This window comes from Vombatus ursinus, unplaced genomic scaffold (assembly GCF_900497805.2).
Source record: "Vombatus ursinus unplaced genomic scaffold, bare-nosed wombat genome assembly UNPS02009824.1, whole genome shotgun sequence".
Lineage (NCBI taxonomy): Eukaryota > Metazoa > Chordata > Mammalia > Diprotodontia > Vombatidae > Vombatus > Vombatus ursinus.
Genome location: NW_020949602.1, coordinates 445,852 through 465,986, shown reverse-complemented (window position 1 = coordinate 465,986; position 20,135 = coordinate 445,852). Strand labels below are relative to the sequence as shown.

The window sequence follows — 20,135 nt, the reverse complement described above, 5'->3', positions numbered from 1 at the left end:
CTCCAAGTGCTCACTTGTATTAATGTTTTTAAATGTATAAAATAAAACACACCTTAACCAATTAAATAAACATATAGCTATCAAAATGTTAAAGTAACAAGTTCATGGTCCCTAAATTTTAAGAATTCCTCTTTATGTCCCCTTTACCCCTTCTTTGCCACATCCCTGATTAATCCTCTCTCAACACTTTCTGCCCTGGGTTTGTGCCAGGATAATGTAGACAGAGCTGTGGTCTGAGAGTCAGACTGAGACTCAGTTTCCTCTTCTGTAATGCGAGGGGGCCCCAGCTACCTAACAATTGAAGAGGATGTCTCAAGCAAGTAGTGAGCTCCCCATCATTGAAGGTCTTCAAGTAAAGACTCAGTGAATTCTTACTTGGGGTGTTGTGGAAGCAGTTCAGGTACCAGCTGTTGGTTGGACAGGTTGCCTTCCGGCCCCAGGAATCTGAGATGCTGTGGCCTGTTCCTGGACTATTGTCATAGTCTGCTGGCTGGTCTGCCTTATCTAGCCCTAACCTCTCTGCTGACCTCCAGTCTCCCATCGCCACCTGGACTCATCGCCTCCCCTCAGCCTTCCTTGTTATGATCCCCACTTTCCAACCTTCGCTATTTCTGCAGAGGTCATCACCACCATGCCAGGTCCTCAGGCTTAAAACCCAGGAATCCTCCTGAATCTTTCTGTCTGGCTTCTCCCCCGTGACCACGCTGTGGCCAAGGCCTGTCCGCTTCACCTTGTCAGCATCTCTCAAAGCCCCCTCCTCTCCTTGGTCACTGCTCACACTCCAGTGAAGAACCTCCTTGCCTCACACCTGGACTATTGCCGTAGCCCTGGTGGGTCCACCTGCCTCAGTCTCTCCCCTCTCCAGTCCTTCCTCCACTCAGCCACCAAAGGGATTTTCCTAACGTCCGGGTCTGACCATGTCACCTGAGGTCACCTGCCACCCACCTGCAGGATCCTCGCCTTGCTTTTTAAAGCCCTTCATTGCCCATTTCAGATTCCCCACCCTTGGCCTATTTCCTTCCCTCCCCTCTAACCTTTCCAGTCTTACAAAGTCTTCTTAAACCTTACCCTTCCAATGCATTCTGGGAGCTAGTGACCCTGGCTTCCTGGCTGCTTCTCACAAGACCCTCTGTCTCTCAGCTTTGGGCATTTTCCCTGGGCCTCCCCCATGCCAGGAATGCCCTCCCTCCTCATCTGCAGCTCCTGGCTTCCTTCAAGTCCCAGCTAAAATCCCTCCTTTTATAGGAAGCCTTTCCTGCTTCCCCCTTAATGTCACTCTTTCCCTCTGCTGATAATTTCCAATTTATCCTACATAGAGCATGTAGTTATTTGCAGGTGTTTCCCCGCTTAAGACCGTGAGCTCCTTGATGGCAGGGGCCATCTTTGGCCTTTCCTTGTATTTCTAGCACTTAGCACTTAGTAGGAGCTTAATAAATGTCCATTGCCTGACCAGAGAAAGGGTGGATTGTGTGTATATGTGTGTGTGGGGAGTGGGAGGGTGAGGAAGTAATGAATTCTGTGTGGGGCATTTTGAGTTTGAGATACCAGTGAGACATCTAGTTCAAGATATTGAAGAGTCAGTTGGAGATGTGGGGATGTAGCTCAGGACAGAAGTTAGGGCTGGTTAGAAAGATCTGGGAATTATTTGTGTAGAGATAATAATCGAACCCCTGGAAACTGATGAAGCCACTTTATAGCAAGTGAGATGGTATAAAGAGAAAAGAAGGCCCAGGACAGAGCCTTAAGGGACAGCCCAGTTAAGGGATGTGATTTGGATGAAGATCTAGCCAAAAAGACTGAGAAGGATGGGCCAGCCTGGAAGAAGGAGAATGAGAAGGGAGCGGTTTGACAAAATCCAGGAGAGAAGAGAGTATCCAGGAGAAGAGGGTGATTGACAATGTCAGAGGGTCCAGAGAGGTCAAGAAGGATGAGGATGCTTATTGGCTGTGTGACCCTGGGCAAGTCACGTAACCCCAAGTGCCTCCCCCCAAAAAAAGAAGAATGAGGATTGAGAAAAGACTGTTGGTTTTGGCAACTAAGACGGGATGGAATGTGTGTGAGGAGAAGGGTGGCTTCTTCTTCAGCAGAGACGAGAGGGAAGGAGGAAATCGTGGAGGGGACGTCCGAGTGATGTGAGCTGGGGAGCAGGAGTAGAGGGAGCTCTCAGCAGATTCCTTCATTCCTCTCAGCGTGTCAGGAGGTGAGGTCCTCAGCTCAGTGTGGGGGTGGACAGCTTGAGGAGGAAAGAGCACGTTTGGGACAGTCACTGTGGTGGGTAGGATAGTGAACCAATTGTAATCCTCCATTCTCAAAGAGAACCCATGACATCATGAGGATGATGTCTTGACTTGCACTTGAACTGGATTTCAGTGGCCCTAGATGGGGTCATGAAGAGTCAGACGCGACTGAAAAACGACTGAAGTGAATCGATTAGGAAGGAGGAGAAGGATGGCCTTGCAGCATTGAAATTCACCGTAGAAATCTGTAGCGGACCCCAAGTCAACACAGCTTTGTAATTTCCTCCAGTTCCATTCAGTAGAATGTGAGTAGGAAGGAAGAAGGCAGAGGGTGGGGTTTAGCCAGGTTTGGGGATTGGCAAGGCGTGATTAGCAGTAGGAAAAAGGAACAAGGCATTCAGGAATAGAGGTCAGTGTAGATTAGCCAAGGGGTTGAGATGGGGAAGGGCTCTAGCCAGAGTGAGAGCGATGGCCTTCCATAGATAGTGCGGAAGGAGGGAGGGAGTAGAGACCACAGTGGGGCTAAAGAGCTTTCAGAGTAAAGGATGGGAGGGATGAAAAGATAAAAGATTATGATTAGATAAAGGCATTTCAGAGTTGTGAAATCCAGGGCCACAGCTGGATAATTGCTTACTGATTAGGAATGTTTTGGGGGCTTCACGCTTGGGTAAGTTGAGATGTCCTCAAGGCCTCTTTTGGCTCAGAGATTCCTGATTCTGTGATTACTGCCACAGCCGTATTTTGTTCCATACGTCCAGGGTTAAAGGGTGTGTCATTTACCCCAACAGTTCATGCGTTTTGGACCCGATGCTCCTCAGTCATTTGCTTCCAGGCCCTGAATCACTTGTTGGTTGGAACATTTTACATAGCCCAGGAGAATTATTGATTAGAAGTCTGAGGAGCCCCTCCCAAGAGCTGGAAACCAGTCTGGATGGTTGGGTGGAGGGAAGGCAGGAGAGGCAAACACTCCCCTTATGCCAAGGGCCTTGGACAGACAGCAGGGCTGCGCCCCCACCCCCAAGAGCCTGCTTCTCACTCGGCATTAGAGCCTGAGGCCCCCCATTTGCAGGGAGGAGGAGATGGCCCAGAAAGACTTCAAATGATGAACAGAGGAGTTTATATTTGATCTTGGGGCACGAGGGGGCTATTAATGTGACATGGTCAGATATACCCCTTAGGAAAAAAACAACAGACCTTTGGGATTACCTTTGTCCAGGAGACAAGACAGGCTGGTGAGGGGATGAGGGCATCCCAGCTGGGGAGCAAATTCTAGCATTCTCTGCCAGGGTCCCCCAATCTCAGTCAACAAGAGTGCTCCCACTTCTGATACAGGCAGGACTCAAAAGATGCTGTTACTAACTTTGTGACAGAATCGTCACCACCAGCCCTGTTCCTGTGCCTAAGGCCTCAGGCAGCTTGCAGGCCAGCCCAACACACAAGGACAGCATAGGAACTCAGACCTGTACACAGAGGTATCCAGCAATGAGACCAGCCCAGAGACCTTGCATCCCCTGGTTTTATTGACCACCTGCAGGCTGCCTTAGAGTTTAGAAGGCGTTTTTTGGAGCTGTTCGAAACCTTATAGTCCCTATGGATGAAGCGTCCTGCCTCCTGACTGTGAAAAAAGACCCTGGAGAAGGGAAACTCAGAAGCTCTGATCACTCTACTGGACCTTGTTCCTTTTATCTTTACCCAGCACCTGCTGGCTCTGGGGTGCTGGGAAGGATGGGTCTTCGAAGAAATGGGTTCTCTTGAGAGAGTTCTCTTTGGGAAGAACTCAATCTTCTCTTTTAGGTCCAGATCTATGATTTCATTCAAGTGGGGAACTCCCAGGAACAAAACTCTGGTCCCCAGGGCAGATAATCAGTAGACTTCAAGGGTTAGTGGGGCATTGATAGGTGATGTGACTGGTCTTGAAATGATTAACTTTTTTAATCAATGACTTGGATAAACTTGTAGCTGGCACGGTCATCAAATTTTCAGTGGCCCATCACTGGGAGAAACACTGGCTGACACAGGAATTAAAACAGATCTCAGAAAAGGCTAACGTGAATGAGGGGAAATTGAGCAGAGATTAATTCACAGTCTTACATTTGAGATTAAAAATAAAATCACCTTTGCATGTCCAAGACAGGGAGCTGTAGTTAAACCTTTTGCCATGGACAGAAGATCTGGGTGTTAGGGCGACTGCAGACCTCGGTGGAAATGAACTGTGATGTGGCCAGTGTTGTCCGAGGTGGCACTGGGAGGGGCCTGTTGTCCAGAGTGAGGAGGCTGGTCATGTCTTCGATCTCTGCCTTGGTCAGACCACCTCAGGGTGTGAATTTCAGGTTGGGGCACCGTCATTTTAGCAAGGACACTGGTCAGCTGGTGGGGATCCAGATGTGGGCCACCAAGATGGTGGGGATGGTGCCAACAAAGATCAACCAGGCAGGCTGTACCAGGAGCAGAGGAGACTCGGGGGCCAGCATATTTATCTTCTTTGTTGTTGGGGAGAGTGTGAGCAAGAACCACACAAAATAGGAGGATGTGGAAGGGTTGTAATCTTCACCAGAGGAGAGGATGCCCACATCAGTGAGAACACAGAACTTTGAGAGTATTTGGGCCCAATCTAGGAGTCAATTGACAATGACTTATTAAGCACCTTGTTCTAGGCACTGTGCTAGGTATAGAGACAAAAAGGAAACAGCCTTTGCCTTCAAGGAGCTTATCAGGAAGGACAGTCTGTACCCATTAAAGATGGATGTGAAAGAAACTTAAGGCATTCTGGGGAGGAAGGGTAGTGCTAGCTGAGGGCATGAGAGAAAGCTTCCTGGAGGAGGAGGTGGTACCAGAGCTGAGGTTTGAAGGAAACAAGGGATTCTATGAGATGGCGATGAGTAGTAATAGTTGGAAGATGGAACGTTGCATGTAAAGAATGGCGAAGACGCCGGTGTCCCTGGATTGTGGAGTGTGCACGTGGGAAGAGCTCTGAAGGCCAAACCGAAGATTTTGTATTTGATCTTGGCAGCGATAGGGAGCCTCTGGAGGTTACTGAGCAGGAGAGATGACATGGTCAGACCTGTGGTTTAGGTGGCTGAGTGGGAGGATGGATGGAGTGGGGAGAGAGTGGAGGCAGGCAGACCGCCCCCCCCAACCCCGGCAGCTGTCGAGATAGTCCAGGCATGAGATGGTGAGGGAGGTGTGTAGTAGGGATTCTTGGTCAGGTATGGGTGGGGTCGGGTGACCTCTGCAGGGAGTGGGCCCTCAGCCCGAGACGGGAGAAGGGCCCCTCCAGCGTGTTTATTTCCATGGCCCCTGCCCTGGAGATGTAGAAAGGCACCCTTTGGAGGCAGTGATTTTTATGTGCTTTGATAGGTTTGGTCTTTTGTATCTCTGTTATTTTCAAATATGTCTATCCACAAAGATTTGACGCAGCTTTAGGTTTTAACAGCTCCCTTCCCCGACCCAGGTAACCATCCCTTAGAACGAGGGTGGGGAACCTGCAGCCTCAAGGGCTCATATGGCCCTCTAGGTCCTCAAGTGCAGCACTTTGACTGACTCTAGAGAACCCGCCTTAGGACCAAGAATCAAAAGTCTAAGCAGGGCTGGGACTGGATGGGAAGGAATTTAGCAAAAGTAACCAAGGTTGATTTGGGTGGTATATGCAACATTACACACCTCTGCAGAGATGGGAGGGAGTGCATTTCCTCATCTCTTCATCATGCAAGCGTGGTCATTATTATTTTGTGTATATCTTTGGAGCCCTGTAAAGTTAGACACTTTATCTCAGACTATTTAAATAACTGGAGTTCTCATCTGGGAGCATTCACTCCCAAATTTCCAGAGCCCCAGTGAAGGGAAAACACAGTCCTTGGGAGCTCATCATGGAAACGGCTGGTTCTCATTTCACAAGGAACTCGTGGACTCACTGTCTGCCCAGTTTCTGTTGCCCCTGGGGAGCTGAGCCTTCACAGGGGGAGGTTATCAGACAGCATTGCCCAATGGTGGTGGAGAAGGAGCTGGAAGAAATATGGCTGCCAGGGCCAGGGCTGTCCTGGGATAGCCAGCTGTGGTGTTCAGTCCTGGTGAACGTCCCAGTCCCTCCCGGCAGCTAGCGGCTCCTTCTCCATGGGGAGGAGAACAGAGCCCTGGCTGGTGGAGTTAAAAGACCTGCATTCTAGCCCCCACCTCTGAGGCAAAGGCAAGTCACTGCCCTCCTCCCATTCTGACATTCCCTGTTCTCAGGCCCCTCCCAGCTCTGACATTCCCTGTTCTAAGATCCCTCCCAGCTCCGACATTCTTTGTTCTAAGGCCCTTCTGAGCTCTGGCATTCCCTGTTCTAAGACCCCTCCCAGCTCCGACATTCCCTGTTCTAAGACCCCTCCCAGCTCCGACATTCTTTGTTCTTAGGCCCTTCTGAGCTCTGGTATTCCCTGCTCTAAGTCTCCTCCCATGTCAGGTATGCACCGTATTTGAACAAGAGCTCTTCCTCCCCCGCCTCATCTCCCTCAGTAGAGCGCTCCCTTAACTCTCCTCTTCAGATCTTGACTGTCTCTATCAGTTGGTTCTTCCCTTAGCTCCTTCAAACGTGCCCAGTCTTTATGATCCTTAAACAGCCTTCCCCCCTCTTACCCCCATCCCAGGTCTCATCCTACATCTCCTTTCACCACCTCCATCCTTTCCTCACACTTAGTACAGAGTCAACTCTGTAGCCTGGCTTCCAACCTCCACCATTTAACTCAATCTGCCCTCTCCAGAGTTACCAGTGATCTCTTAGCTGCCAGGTCCAGTGGCCTTTTCTCAGACCTCATCCTTTTTGACCTCTTGGAGGCCTTTGACACTGTTGGCTGCCCGCCCCCCCATCCTCTCTCCTCTCCTGGTTTTCCTGACCCTGCAGTCTCCTGGTTTGCCATCGACTTGTCCACCAGACCAGACCCATCCTTTGGCGTCTTTGCTGGGGGCTCCCCAGAGTTCTGTCCTGGGCTGTCTTCTCCCTCTTGGTGAGCTCATCCAGAGCCCCTGGGTTCAGTGATCATCTCTATGCAGATGCCCCTCAGATCTGTCCCTCCAGCCCTGTCTCTCCTCCAGCGTTGGTCCCATTTTGCCAGTTGCCGATTGGATTTCTTGGAGATGTCTCAAACTTACTGTGCCCCAAATTGGGCTCATTCTCCTACCCCCTGAGCCCTTCTCCCCTTTTTAGACCACTCCACGTCTGTCAAAGGTACCACAGTCCTTCTAGTGTTTAAGGGAGGTGATGCTGACATTCCCCTTCTCACTCTCCCTTACCCCATGAACCAGTCAGGTGCCAGACCCTGACCTTTCTGCCTCTGTATCTTTTCACATTCCAGCTCTTCTCTCCACTCCCACAGTGGGAAGCTACCTCATCACCCCTTACCTGGATTATTGTGACAGCCCCCTAATGGTGTCCCTGCCTCACATCCCTCCCCACTCCAGCCCAGTCTACACTTGCTGCCAAAAAGATTTGCCTTAAAGTGCAGATCCAGCAATGTGACTCCCTCACTCAATCGACTCCCTGAGCTCCCTATTGCCTCTAGGATTACATGTCAATCCAGTTTAGCTTTTAAAGCCAGGCTCCAATCTAGACTAGTTAGACATTACTTTCCCTCCTATGCTCTGCAATCTAGCCTAATCCCACACCTTCATTTTTGTGGTGAGGCTAGCGTGGTGGTATTCTCTTGATCCAGTGGATTAGAGCACTGAGTACCTTTGTTTTTGATTTTTTGTTTGGGGGGGCATGTATTGGAGGGGGTGGGGACACCTAGATGGGCTAGCAGGGAGTCGGCAAGACGTGGCAAAATCTCCACCCATGGAACTCTTTGAGGCAAAAATAGAATTGTCGGATGTGAAAGCCAGAAAGGACAGCTGCTTACAGACTGTTAGAATATAAAATGTGAAGGCTGGAAGGGCCTTGGAAATTATCTAGTGGGTTCCCCTTCTTTTTACAGGGGAGGAAACTGAGGCCCAGAGAGGGAAGAGGTTTGCCTAAGCTCCCACAGTTTTGTGAGTGGCTGAGGTGGGATCCAGAGTCAGAATCTTTGAGTCTAGGTGTTCTAATCTCAGCCCCAGGGCTCTTCTCTTCCCCACATTATCCCGTCGTGTTTCTGATGCTTTCATTTAAGCCCAAGACAGTCTAATCACTGCCATTGGTACAGGGGATCAGAGAATATTCGAGCTGGAAGGGACTTGAAAGGTCATTTTGTCTGACTGCCTCATTTGTCAGAGAGGGAAACTTGGATTTTTGTGATGAAGCCCAGAAGAATCGGCAGTGGCTGGGGTGAACTCCAGGTGTATTTTTTCAGTTCACTTTTGTTCACCTACTATGTGCCACTGAGCAAGGCAATGGCAATAAGAAAGAAGGAGAAAGGGTCTGCACACACAAGAAGGCAGTTTGTGTATTCTCTTGATCAGTGCTTTGTTATTATCCGCATTAAGAAGTTTTAGAAATTTTTCTTTATTTTCTGCATTACAGAATTCGTTTTTTTTTTTTAAATTGTGATATTTTTCTGGGAAATCCATTCTTAGATTCCCAAGTTATCTCTGCACATTCTACCTTCAAAGGCCTTTGCTTCAGCTCCTTTAAAATTCCCTTGGACTTGTAACATTGTTGCCTTTTGCTTCTCTTGTTAAATTTTCCTTTGCTTTTTTGTGTTCTAAATTCTTTCTTCTCTCTCTCACAACTTCTATTTCTTTGAAGAGACTCTCCATCACATACACATATATACACAATACATACACATACATACACACATATATACTCACATGTATACTTATATACACACATATGTACACACATATATGTACATATACAAATACACACACATATACATGTACATATATACTTACATATATACATATACACACACGTACACATGTAATACACTTGACAAGAATCTCTTTGCCCAGAATAAAATAAGAGTAAGTCTGTTTTCCTGAAAAAGGAGAAAACCTAGATTTCCTATTTCCCACCTGGGAGGTGGTCTGATGCTTCTCAGCTTTGCCACAAATTTGCCATGAGGCTTTGGAAAAATCTCTTCTCTTCTCATAAAACATGAGGAGGTTGGCCTTGATTTGAAGACCTCTTTGGTTCCATTCACTTCCAGTCTTTGACAGTTCATTTTGCCTGGGTTCCTAGAGAGATGATTTCACCATGGAGGGGAAATTAGAAGGTGCAGATCCTAACTGATTACTAGTAGTAATGGTGACTACCATCCCTGCGACATTTGGAGGTGTCCAGCTCCCCTTCTTTCCAGCACCCCGTGAGGTTGGGAGTATCCAATTTAATGTCTTCATCTTCCATCTTGTTCTGTGTGAAATGGTGCAGCCTGGGCAGAGATCCCAGCGAGATGTTTTCAGAGTCTTGGCCTGGAGTTCTGGCAGAGCCAGACGTGCCATGTGGGAGGAGCTAGTTCAGTCTTGGGAAATCCAGCCCCGGTTCTGGAGTCAGAAGATGCAGGTGTGAAGGCTACCTCTGCCCCTTGGTAGCTGAGTGACCATGGCAAGCCACTTAGCCCTCTGAGCCTCTGTGAAATAGGAAGACTGTCTGGAGAGGATCCCTAAGGACCTCAGGCCCAGCCGGAACCTCCTGGGGTTCTGAGCCCTTCGAATCTGTGTTTCGTGGAAGTCTTAGTCTCCCAAGAGGCTAGAATGGGGAGGAACCTTCCTGGGCTCTTTAGGTCTAAAGCATCCCTGTTTCTCTGACTGAAGTCCCTAAACGCTTGAAAAAGTCTCTTTTCTGGTGGAAGTAGAGGGCAGTAAGGCCTTTTAGAAGCTGGTTGTCACTGTGGATGGACTGCTGGCTTTGTAGTACAGAAGACCTGAGTTTGAATCCTGTCTCAGATGCGAGTTGTGTGATCCTGAGCAGGTCACCTAACCTCAGTTTCCTGATCTGTAAAATGGGAATAACCTTCACTTGAATGCTTTTGAGGAACAGAGGAAAAATATGCATAAAGCTCTTTTAACCTTTAGAGCCCTGTCAATGTGAGCTGTAATTGAATAGGTAACCCAGGTCAGAGGTGATGGGGCGGCCCTACTGTTAAACTCGGAAGCATGTCAGGTTGCTCAGGGCAACAGGTTACATACTTAAAGGATTGAGGTTTTTGGTTTTTTTTTTTTTTTTTAATTTAAAAAGCGAGAGTTGGAGGCAGAGGAGCTGGAGAATTTTATGCATGTCTAGAATACTGTTAACAAAGGTCAGAGATAGAAGGGGATGGCTAATGACTAATCGTCCAGTTTGTCCTGAGAAGAGAATTTAGGGAACAGTGGTGTAGTGAGGGTGGAAATGTTAACTGAAATCCAATTACAGAGGCCTCGAGTGCCAGGTGGAGGAGGCTGTCCTTGACCCCATAGGTCGTGGGGAGCTATGGAAGATGTTGGACTTTAGTATCAGAGGGATGTGTTCAATTAATCAGCCGGTATTTGTTAAGAACTTATTCTGGGCTGGGCATATTGGGCATAGGGCTGAGGAGTGAGAACATAAAGCGCAAATAGTCTCTGCCCTCAAGAAGCTTACAGTCTACCAAGGGAGGCAGCATGTTCACAAGTAGGTATGTGAGATGGACAGAGCAGCTCCTCGGGTCAGAGGTGGAGTGTGGACAGGAGACAGAGGGGCCTCTGGGGGGAGCCCCTCAGCGAGGAGGCTGGACCGTCGCCCAAGCAAGAGGCAAAGTGGAAGCCCTCCGTGAAACGGGGAAGAGGGGCAGGTTGCTTGGGGTGACAGTTGACATAATTAACAGCTTTTTAATTAAAAATTTTTGAAGAAGATTGCAATTTTTAAAATGCCTGAGTCAGGGAAAAATCGAAGAAGAATTTAAAATTAAAAACAGATTTCCATGTCTCCAAGGCGTCTCACGAAGTGGTGTGCAACCCAGCTCCCTCAGGACACCGACCATGTGGCCTTCGGGGCCCTGGGAACTTGATTCCCCCAGGGCCCTTGGGGTCAGGGGCAGCCGGAGCCAGGGACGCAGACAGGGCCCTGGGTGAGGAGAGATGCCGATTAAAAAAACACGATCTGCTTTCTGGGCCTGTAATCCAAAGCCGGGCAGGCGCTTTGTGCTTTACAACAGAACCGTGGCGGTGGGGTCGGGCTCGGTCTTCGCCATCCTCTCCTCCCTCCCCAGGGCATCGCTATGGTGCTCTTGGCCCCTCTCTTTTCTCTCTCTTGCTGCTCTCCCTCTAGCTCCTCAGCGCTCTCCTTCTCTCTGAGCTTTCACCCACCCACCCATTCTGCAGCCATCCTCTCGCTTCGCTTCTCCCCTTCAGTCTCCCCTCAATCTGCCCCCTCTGTTTGATGTGACACTCCCCCCCCCAACACAACTGGTCATCCTTGTTGGATCTGGATCTGGATCGGGAAGGGTCCTCAGAGGTCACCAATCCCAACTCCCTCATTTTACAAAGGAGGAAACTGAGGCTGACTTCCCCAAAGTCACACAGGGAGTAAGAGTCAGAGCTGGGATTTGAACCCAGTACCTCTGACTCCAAATCTGAGACTCTTTCCACCGTAGTTCTAGTGCCTCAGTGGCCCAGCACTGCTAGTGCCGTCCTGTTGAGATTGTCTTCTATTCACACTGCAGAGATCCTGTATGTGCCCATCAGAATGAGAGCTCTGTGGGGGCAGCCGGGCAGCCCATAAGCATTTATTCAGCACAAACCCAGTGCCAGGCACTCACTCTCTGTCTCTTTCTGTCTCCATCTCTTTCTCAATTTCTCTCTCTCTCTCTCTCTGTTTCTCTCTCTGTCTCTCCCTTCCTCTCTCTGTCTCTTTCCATCTTCATCTCTCTCTGTCTCTCTGTTTCTCCCTTCCTCTCTCTCTCTATCTGTCTCTCTCCTCTCTGTCTGTCTGTCTCTGTCTCTGTCTCTGTCTCTCTCCCTCTCTCCGTCTCTCCTTTCTCTTTCCTTCTGCCCTTTAAGGTACCTGTTATATGCAGCAGCTCAGCTCCTGGGCTGGGGCCTGGGGGCCTGATCTGGTCTTCTTCTAAGTGACCCTTCCTGACCCTCTGTTCCAGGTGTCCCCGGTTCCAGGACCCCTTGTGCATGAATGGAGGAAGCCACCCTCCTCAGCAAATCAAGCAGGAGTGTGTGAGCGACTACAAGGCCGGGTCGGACCTCTCAGCTCCCCGGAGGTTTGCTGAGGCCTGCCCTCCCGGACTGCACGCTGACCTTGACCTCATGAGCAGCAGCCCCTTTACAAACCCCTCCCCATCCTACCTGCTGACCAGCGAGCATCCTGCTCTGGGCCCAACCTCCTTGGGAAGTGGCGCACCTCCACCACCACCTCCGCCAGTCCGCTTCCCAGCAGGCGCCAGGAAGAGATGCTGTTTCTCCATCCTGCCGCCACCCTCCTCCTCCTCAACCTCATCTTCTTCACCCTTATCCGTGGAGGGCCTTGACATCACCACCATCATCCGCACCCCTCAGGCCTCCTTAGTTACCTGTGTCAGCGGCCTCCGACACGGCCCCGTAGCCATGCCCCCCAACCCCCCACCGCAGCATGGAGCACCCAAGCCCCCTCGGCCCCCGCCCAGCCACCCCTGCAGCCTGCCCTCACCACCGGCGTGCCTCGTCCCACTCCCTGCCGAGCGGGAGCGTGGGGACCGTGACCTGCTGCCGATCCAGCCCCTGCAGCACCTGGAGGGTGAGGGTGCCAGCCTGCGGCTCTCCGTGAGTGGGGCCGTCCCCCAGCAGGAGGCCTCTCACGGGGGCGTCGGCGGCCCCGGCCACAAGGTAGGCTTCCTGAAGCAGGAGCCGGTCGATGACTATTCCTCCAACCCAGAGCTGTATCCTCCTGCCCATCCTCCCCCTCCTCACCAGGGCCTGCCGCCCCCCTACCACCTGCATCAGCCGCTGGGGCAGGGCTTGGGCCCCCACCTCCACCTTCCTGGCTCCCCCAAGGCCCTGCCGCCCAGCGATGGAGAAGAGCTGGAGCTGGGGGGCGGGCGGCAGGTGTGCCGCTGGATCGACTGTGACGCCGCCTATGACCAGCAAGAGGAGCTGGTGCGTCACATCGAGAAGACCCATATTGACCAGCGCAAGGGCGAAGACTTCACCTGCTTCTGGGCGGGCTGCGTGCGGCGCTACAAACCCTTCAACGCCCGCTACAAGCTGCTGATTCACATGCGGGTCCACTCCGGGGAAAAGCCCAACAAGTGTATGGTAAGTCCCGCACGGCCAATCCTCTCTTCCCCCTTCACCGCCTCCCTCCTTCCCCTCCATCGCTGTGACGTGATGGGAATCTTCTGTTCCGGCTGTTGGGGCAGCGTGAGCGTGGAACAGAGCTGGACCTGTAGAGAGAAGGCGTCGTGATAAAAATAAAAAGATGGGGGCATCGGGTTGTCGGCAGTAGACCGACCCCAGACGTGGGCTGTGGTGGGAGCCCGGGGCTGTCCTCCGGTGTGGGACCTGGGTCCCCAAGGGGTTGGGAATGGAGCCTTCCCCTCCGGGTCACCAAAGACGCCCTCCCTTGCCCTTGCCTGGTGCCCACCTCTACCCAACTACGAATGTCCTATATTATCAGCTCTCCTTGGCCTTGGAGACCCTGCCTTGAGGTTAAGTGTTTCTGTATTCCATAACTCATCAGGTCTGGAGTGTGTGGTTGCTTCTAACTCAGTCACACAGTTAGTGGAGGAAAAGACAGAAATAGAGACAGAGAGACACAGGGTGTGGGGTAAGATGGGGAAGAGAGACCCACAGGGTCAAGGAGAGAAATGGCAAGAGGTGTCGAGATGCCAGGGCTGGCATCCCCGGATTTGTTCACAGGCGAGCCAGAGGCATTAACCAAGCAAAGACTTGGGGTGGGTAAGTGCCGCTGTTGTGGTCAAGTTCACGCGTCTAGCTAGCTGCCACACGACCCTTGTAACAGGCTGGAGGTCTCACCTGAGCATGGAGGGAGGCCAGGCCAGAGGTCTAGCCAAGAATCCTTGTGTCTGGCTGGATTCATGGGAGGTGAGGGGCATCAAGGACAGTCCAAATGTGGACGCGTCATGTGGGGGAGGGCAGTGCTGGCTCCTCGTTAGGCAGCTCCACCCCTGTGAGGATGTGCTAAAAGCCACTCTAAGTGAAGGGTACTATCATGGGGGGCCCTCTGGGTGGTTGTGCTGAGATACAGTATCCGTGGAGGAAGCCCCTGACTTGTAGGCAGCAGGCGCGAGGCCCCGAGGCTCTAGCACCTAGTAGGCACTTTATAAAGGCGTGCTGATGGGTTGATTTCATCGCTTGCAGTGATGATACCAACCCAAAGCTTTGCCTGCTTGGCCCTTTGCTGGGTAGCACCTGCTTTCACTGGACAGTGAGCCCATATGTGTGCAGGGTAGATGAGGGCATATATTCAGTGATGGACATTCAGTGCTGATGGGGTTTGGACCACTCTGAGCAATCCAGGCCCTCTGTTTTGAGCCCCCACAGAGCCAGGAGTGATCTGGGCATGCACATCAGCTGTGGAGGGGTCACCATCCTGGTGGGATTTCCCAGTCCTGGGCTCCATGGGCCCCAAGATGCCTGACGCCCTGCCCCTTTCCCATCCCCTCTAAGGGGCTGAAATGAGGCAGGACATGGCTAATGTCACGGTCCATTCATGGGTCTCCCCTTTCCTCCCCTTGAAGGGCTGAAACCAGCCTTGGATTCTGTCCAGCGTGACTCTCCAGGTGCTGATGCCCTCATCTGGGCCACCTTGATGGAGAGGGCAGTGAAGGGTAGACATGAAGAGAGTCTGTGAATCCCATTCATAACGGGAGCATTAGAGCATGGCCACCAAACTGGGCCCTGGACCCCTCCAACAGGTGTGGGGAGGGGGCGAAGTTATTACAGAAGGGGCTGTAACCAGTTGTATATTTTCTGCACCAGTGATCCAGTTCAGATAATGTAATCCTCTGATAGGATTTTTTAAAATGATGTTTAAAAAAAAAAGGCCCTCCTACTTATGGAGGTTGGGAAACCACCACGTGGGGGCTGGCAAAGCATTTTTCTGCCTAGTGACCCTGTGACAGGAGAACGGAAGGAAGGGAATGAGCATGTATATAGCACCTACTGTATGCTCCAGACACTGTGCCAAGCACTTAACAAATATTATCTCCTCTGATTCTTACAACCACCCAGAGAGATAGATGCTGTTATTATCTCTATTTTACGGTTGAGGAAACTGAGGCAGACAGAGCTTAAGTGATCCGCCCAGGGTCAGACAGCTAGGAAGAGGACAAGTCTTGGCTGCCTTGGCCTGTAGCAGGCATGAGGGGCTCAAGGCCTTCCTCTCCCCCCATTCCCTCTCTAGGGATTTCAGGATTTGAAAGCAGGACTTCCTGTTCCAAGTTCAGCCCTCTCTAGCCATGATGACTTGATAAACACTTTCTTACGGAGTCATTCCACAAGCATTTTTTTCAGTACCTCATTTGTTTGTTATCTTATTTGATCATCATACACACCTGTTCTGAGATAGCATGTTCCTTTGTTGGGCAGCCGAAGCCCCCTCCTTTTACAGATGAGGAAACTGAGGCTCAGGAAAGTGAAGGGACTTGCTAAAACTCAGTAAACTGGTAACTGTGGAAGTGGCAAGAGTAAAATCTAGGCTAATGGAGAGGATTACATCGAAACAATTAACAAGCATTTATTAAGCACCTACTGTATTCCAGGAACTGTACTAAGCACTGGGGATATAAAGAAAGGCAAAGACAGTCCCTACCCTCAAAGGGCTCCCGTTCAAATAGGGTGACGAAGATCCCTAAAAGGGAGCTGGGTGGGGGTGGGGGTGGGAATGAATGCCTGTTCAGACGTGGCTTGGAAATGCCTGGGAAGTGTCAGTGTGGCCTGGTCCCATCAGAAGCCAAGGTCTAACAGATTGAGTCCAGCTGGTTCTTGGAGTAGGAAGGCCTGGGTTGGACCCCATCCATCAGAACACAAGTGCTCAGAGATCTATGCAGCGGGCTCAGCTCAACCTTGGCCTTGATGGGATCTAGCCAGATTTCTATCTCTGGGTGTGGGGGTGAGAAGGACGTTGCTACCAGAGGTAGCTCAGTCTGGAAATGTCCTGGAAGTGGCCTAGAACGTCAGCGGAGAAGTAACCAAGTGGGTGTCCACTTGGGTATCAGAAGCCGCGTCTCTGGACAGTTAAAGGCTGCCATCACAGATGGCACAGATGCCAATCACAGACGTCTCTCCAAGTCAAGGGTTCTCAGCCTGGGGAAAGACCAGGATCAGAGTGGGAGAGATGCCTACCACAGACCGGGACGACGGGGTCTCTAGGCAGCCTGCAATAGCCCCATGGTGTCCTCTGGCTTGGTATCCATATTGCAGACACTGGCCACAGCCTAACAATGTTTCCATTTTGGCCAGAAACCCTGAGGGTCTTCCCTTCCCGGATCGATTTTTTTTTTTAAAGAGGCCATTCTTTGCCTCATTTTGTATTAGGCCTTAATCACTGAATGGGCACTGCCTCCATCAAACTGAGACCTGTTAAAGACTTTAGCTTAAAAAGACCAAGGTCTCCCACTGCATCCTGGGCCACCTCCAGTCGTCCTGATCCATATCTGGCCACTGGACCCAGAAGGCTCCGGAGGAGAAAGTGAGGCTGGTGACTTTGCACAGCCCTCCCTCCCTCAAATCCAATCCACTTGCATGTCATGGCATCACCTTCCTGCTGTCACGGTCCTCTTCGAGGATGAAGGACACATAGCCATCTTAGCCTGGGGGCCATGAACTTTTTTTTTTTAATATTGGGATAACTATATTTCAATATAATTGGTTTCCTTGGTAATCCTCTGACGTCATCTAGCCAAATTTCCATGCTCTATTTTATTTTTGGCATTTACAAACATGATCTAGAGGAAGGATCCATTGGTTTCACCAGCCTGCCAGAGGGGGATCTGAGATGCACAGAAGGGTGAAGGGGCCTATGCCAAGTCCTGTCCCAGGACAAGTCTCCAAGTCCCAAGTCCAGGCCTTCTCCTACTCCGCTGAGAGAGCCCTGCTAAGAGATAGGGGATCCCCGTCATCAACAGCAGTAACAAAAGGGATGACTCTCCCGCCCCCATTTCTGTATTACCACGAAGTTTCCAAAGCATTTTCCTAGTCTTCGTGTGAGTATATATATATGGGGTCTGGGGCCACAACCCTCACGGTTGCCCCACAGTATCTGATTATGCCCATTTTGTAGAGACAGAAAGTGAGGCTGGTGAAAGGGAGGTGAATGCTGGAATTTTTCTGGGCGAATTCTAAACCAGGTCTAAACCAAGACTTTACAAGCTCTGTACTTTCCACCAGATGTCCTCACCCACCCCCTAGAAGTGGGAACACCTTCTAGCTGGCCCTGGAAGGCCTCTGGCGATGGGAGAGCTGCTGCCTCCTGAGGCTGAAAGGTCCATTCTGCAAGGGATTTTAAGCCCTGCGGTTGGGGAGAGGATAACTCGCTTTGGGAAGTCTGCTTCTTGAGAGCAGAGCACGAGGCCGCCTCCGATGCCGCAGATCTCTTCTCCGAGCAAACCTGGCTGAGGCGTCCCCAGCCCTGGAGTCGTGTCTGGAAGGGCCCGGGGACGAAGCCTGGCTGCCCCGGCTGCCCCGGCCTGGGGGAGGCACTGAAGCCCTTCTGCATTCCCTCCCCCCATCCCTCACTCCCTCTCCCAAGCTTCCTGGAAACGCCAGGCTGGGCAAGGACAGGTCCTTGGCCAGAAAAAGAGCTGGGTTTCCCGTGTTACTATTCAAACCTGCATTGCCAGGCTGGGCTCTCCAGTTCCCTGTGCCCAGGCAGGCAGAGGCTTCCCAGTGTTCAAACCTCTTCTCTCTGAGGGCTTCCAACCTTGAGGAGGGACGTGCCCAGAGAGGAAGCTCAGAAGCTGTTAGATATCAAGCTGGAAGGGACCTCCCTTTTACAGAATGGAGTGACTTACCCAACGTTACAGGCAGTAGGAATCAGAGACAGGATTTGAACCCAGGACCTTGGGCTCCAGAGGCAGTAGTTTTTGTTCTGAACCACACTGCCCCATGACAGGTGAGAGGAACCCTCCAGCATGCAAAACCAAGCTACAAGTCCCACTACTGTCCCATTTGGTCTCCTTAGAGACCTCCGGGCTGCCTGGAGGGAGACTCGCTTTCTTCTCTCCCTTTAGCTTAGGAAGCTAAACTTCCTAAAATGGATTTCTTTTTGGGGGACGAGCTGCAAACTCAGTCCCCTTGCATTTGCCTGGATTTTTGAGGGGTCTCCCCTTGACTTCCCACAGTCACCCACTGTGTCCAGCCTCTCCAGGCCGCCCTCCACCACAGCGGTTTTTTCCTCCCGCCACATTGTTGGCTGGCTACCTAAGTAATGGGGTTGCCGTCTTTGCTGGCCAGTAGCATCCCCGCCCAGATAAATAAACTCTCTCCTCCATGGACAATTATTAATTTCTCATGACAAGCTTTGATACCACGGGCTGCAATAGACAAAAGGAATCTGGGAACCCAGGCTACCCGAGAACAGGAAATAGAAGAGACGTTTTGATTGAAAAGCGATTGGTCTAGGCCGAAAGCAGCAGTTAATCCTTTTATTATCTTTCCAACAGCGGTTTCCACAAGCCTTTCATGAGGTAAGGTTCCTCCTCATCCAACTGTAACACTCATCCTTCCAGCTGGTTTAAATTTAACCAGCCTGCTTCTGCCTCGGCCCGCCCCGCAGAGAGCGCTGGCGGGAATGTGCCCGCATTCTCTCCTGGGTCCGGGGTCATCTCAGTACCAGAGCCAGGATGGGCTGGGGGTGCTTCTCTTGGTTCTCCTCTGCGGCCCCAAACCTATCCATCCTCGATGGGACCCTCTGGGGCCTTGGCTTGGGCTTCTTTCTCCCCTACCCCTCCTTCCCTTTGGGTTCTACAAGTAGTCAGAAGGAAACTACCTAATCTCTCGGCAATATCCTGTTATGTTTCATACTTAACTCATGTTATTTTAGCCTTATTAAATTGGAGCTTCATCTGCATTCTAATCCGAAGGACAGCCAACCAAAATATTGGTGCCAGGAGGACGGGGCTCTGGCTTTCGAAAGATTAGTCTCCTGTCTTTCTGAGATTGGATCTCCCAGACAAGTGGAATTTCAATTGTCTGAGACAGCAGAAATTAGCCCGCTTAACGAGGTTCAGTCCTCAGTGAAGGAGGAGAAGTTTATCAGGAAGGACCTCTTGTGCCCTTGACCCCTTTCCCCTCACACCCTGTGGTCAATGGAAGACCATCGACAGGTGGTGGCCGATGAGCCCGTCCAGTCCAGCCCCATCGAAAGGGCCTGCCCTTTGACTTCTGTCCTCTCTGGACATTGGGACATGTTGGGGGACAGCATCCTTACCTGCTTTCTTTGTGGGGGGTAGTGTGGGGTTGGGGTGAGAGCCCTGGTTCATTTGCTGTTCTTTGCTTTGAGCAAATCCCCCTTCTCCCCATCTCACTCCATCCGTTCTGTGCCTCAGTCTCCTCATTTGTACGGTGGGAGTTGTGATCATTGTTCTGCTTACCTCAGAGGGCTGTTGTGGGGAAAGAGCTTTGTAAATCTTAAAGGCCTCGTACCCTCACCCAAATATCGCCTCCCTTCCCTATCCCACATTCTCACACTGAGAGACCCAGAGGAAGCAGGTGCCAATGGAACAGTCCATGACTTGGGAGATGGGAGACCTGGGGGTTCTAATTCAGTAGGTGAGCCCATCTGGGCCCCACTTTTCTCAAGGAATATGAGGGATGATTCTGTTTTGGCTTCAGTCAAGTTAACTTCCCCTCTGAGAGTCTTTGTTTCTCCCCTTGTAAAATGAGGAACTGGAGGCCTTCCAAGGTCCCTCCCTGCCTTGACATATTGTGTGTTCTAAGGACCCTACTGATTCTGACATTCCCTGTGCTAAGGACCCTCCCAGCCCTGACATTCCCTGTTCTAAAGTCCCTCTTAGCCCTGACATTCTCTTTTCTAAGGCC

The 20,135-nt window shown here is 51.0% G+C and overlaps 1 protein-coding gene across 1 annotated transcript in view; it reads left to right on the top strand.

The window, feature by feature from the left end:
* Nucleotides 1-20,135, top strand: part of GLIS1 (GLIS family zinc finger 1) — a 261,557-nt gene that overhangs the window by 134,834 nt on the left and 106,588 nt on the right. The window contains exon 3 of the mRNA XM_027852726.1: nt 12,242-13,388. Coding sequence (XP_027708527.1) covers nt 12,242-13,388 — 1,147 coding nt within the window. The remainder of the gene's footprint in view (nt 1-12,241; nt 13,389-20,135) is intronic.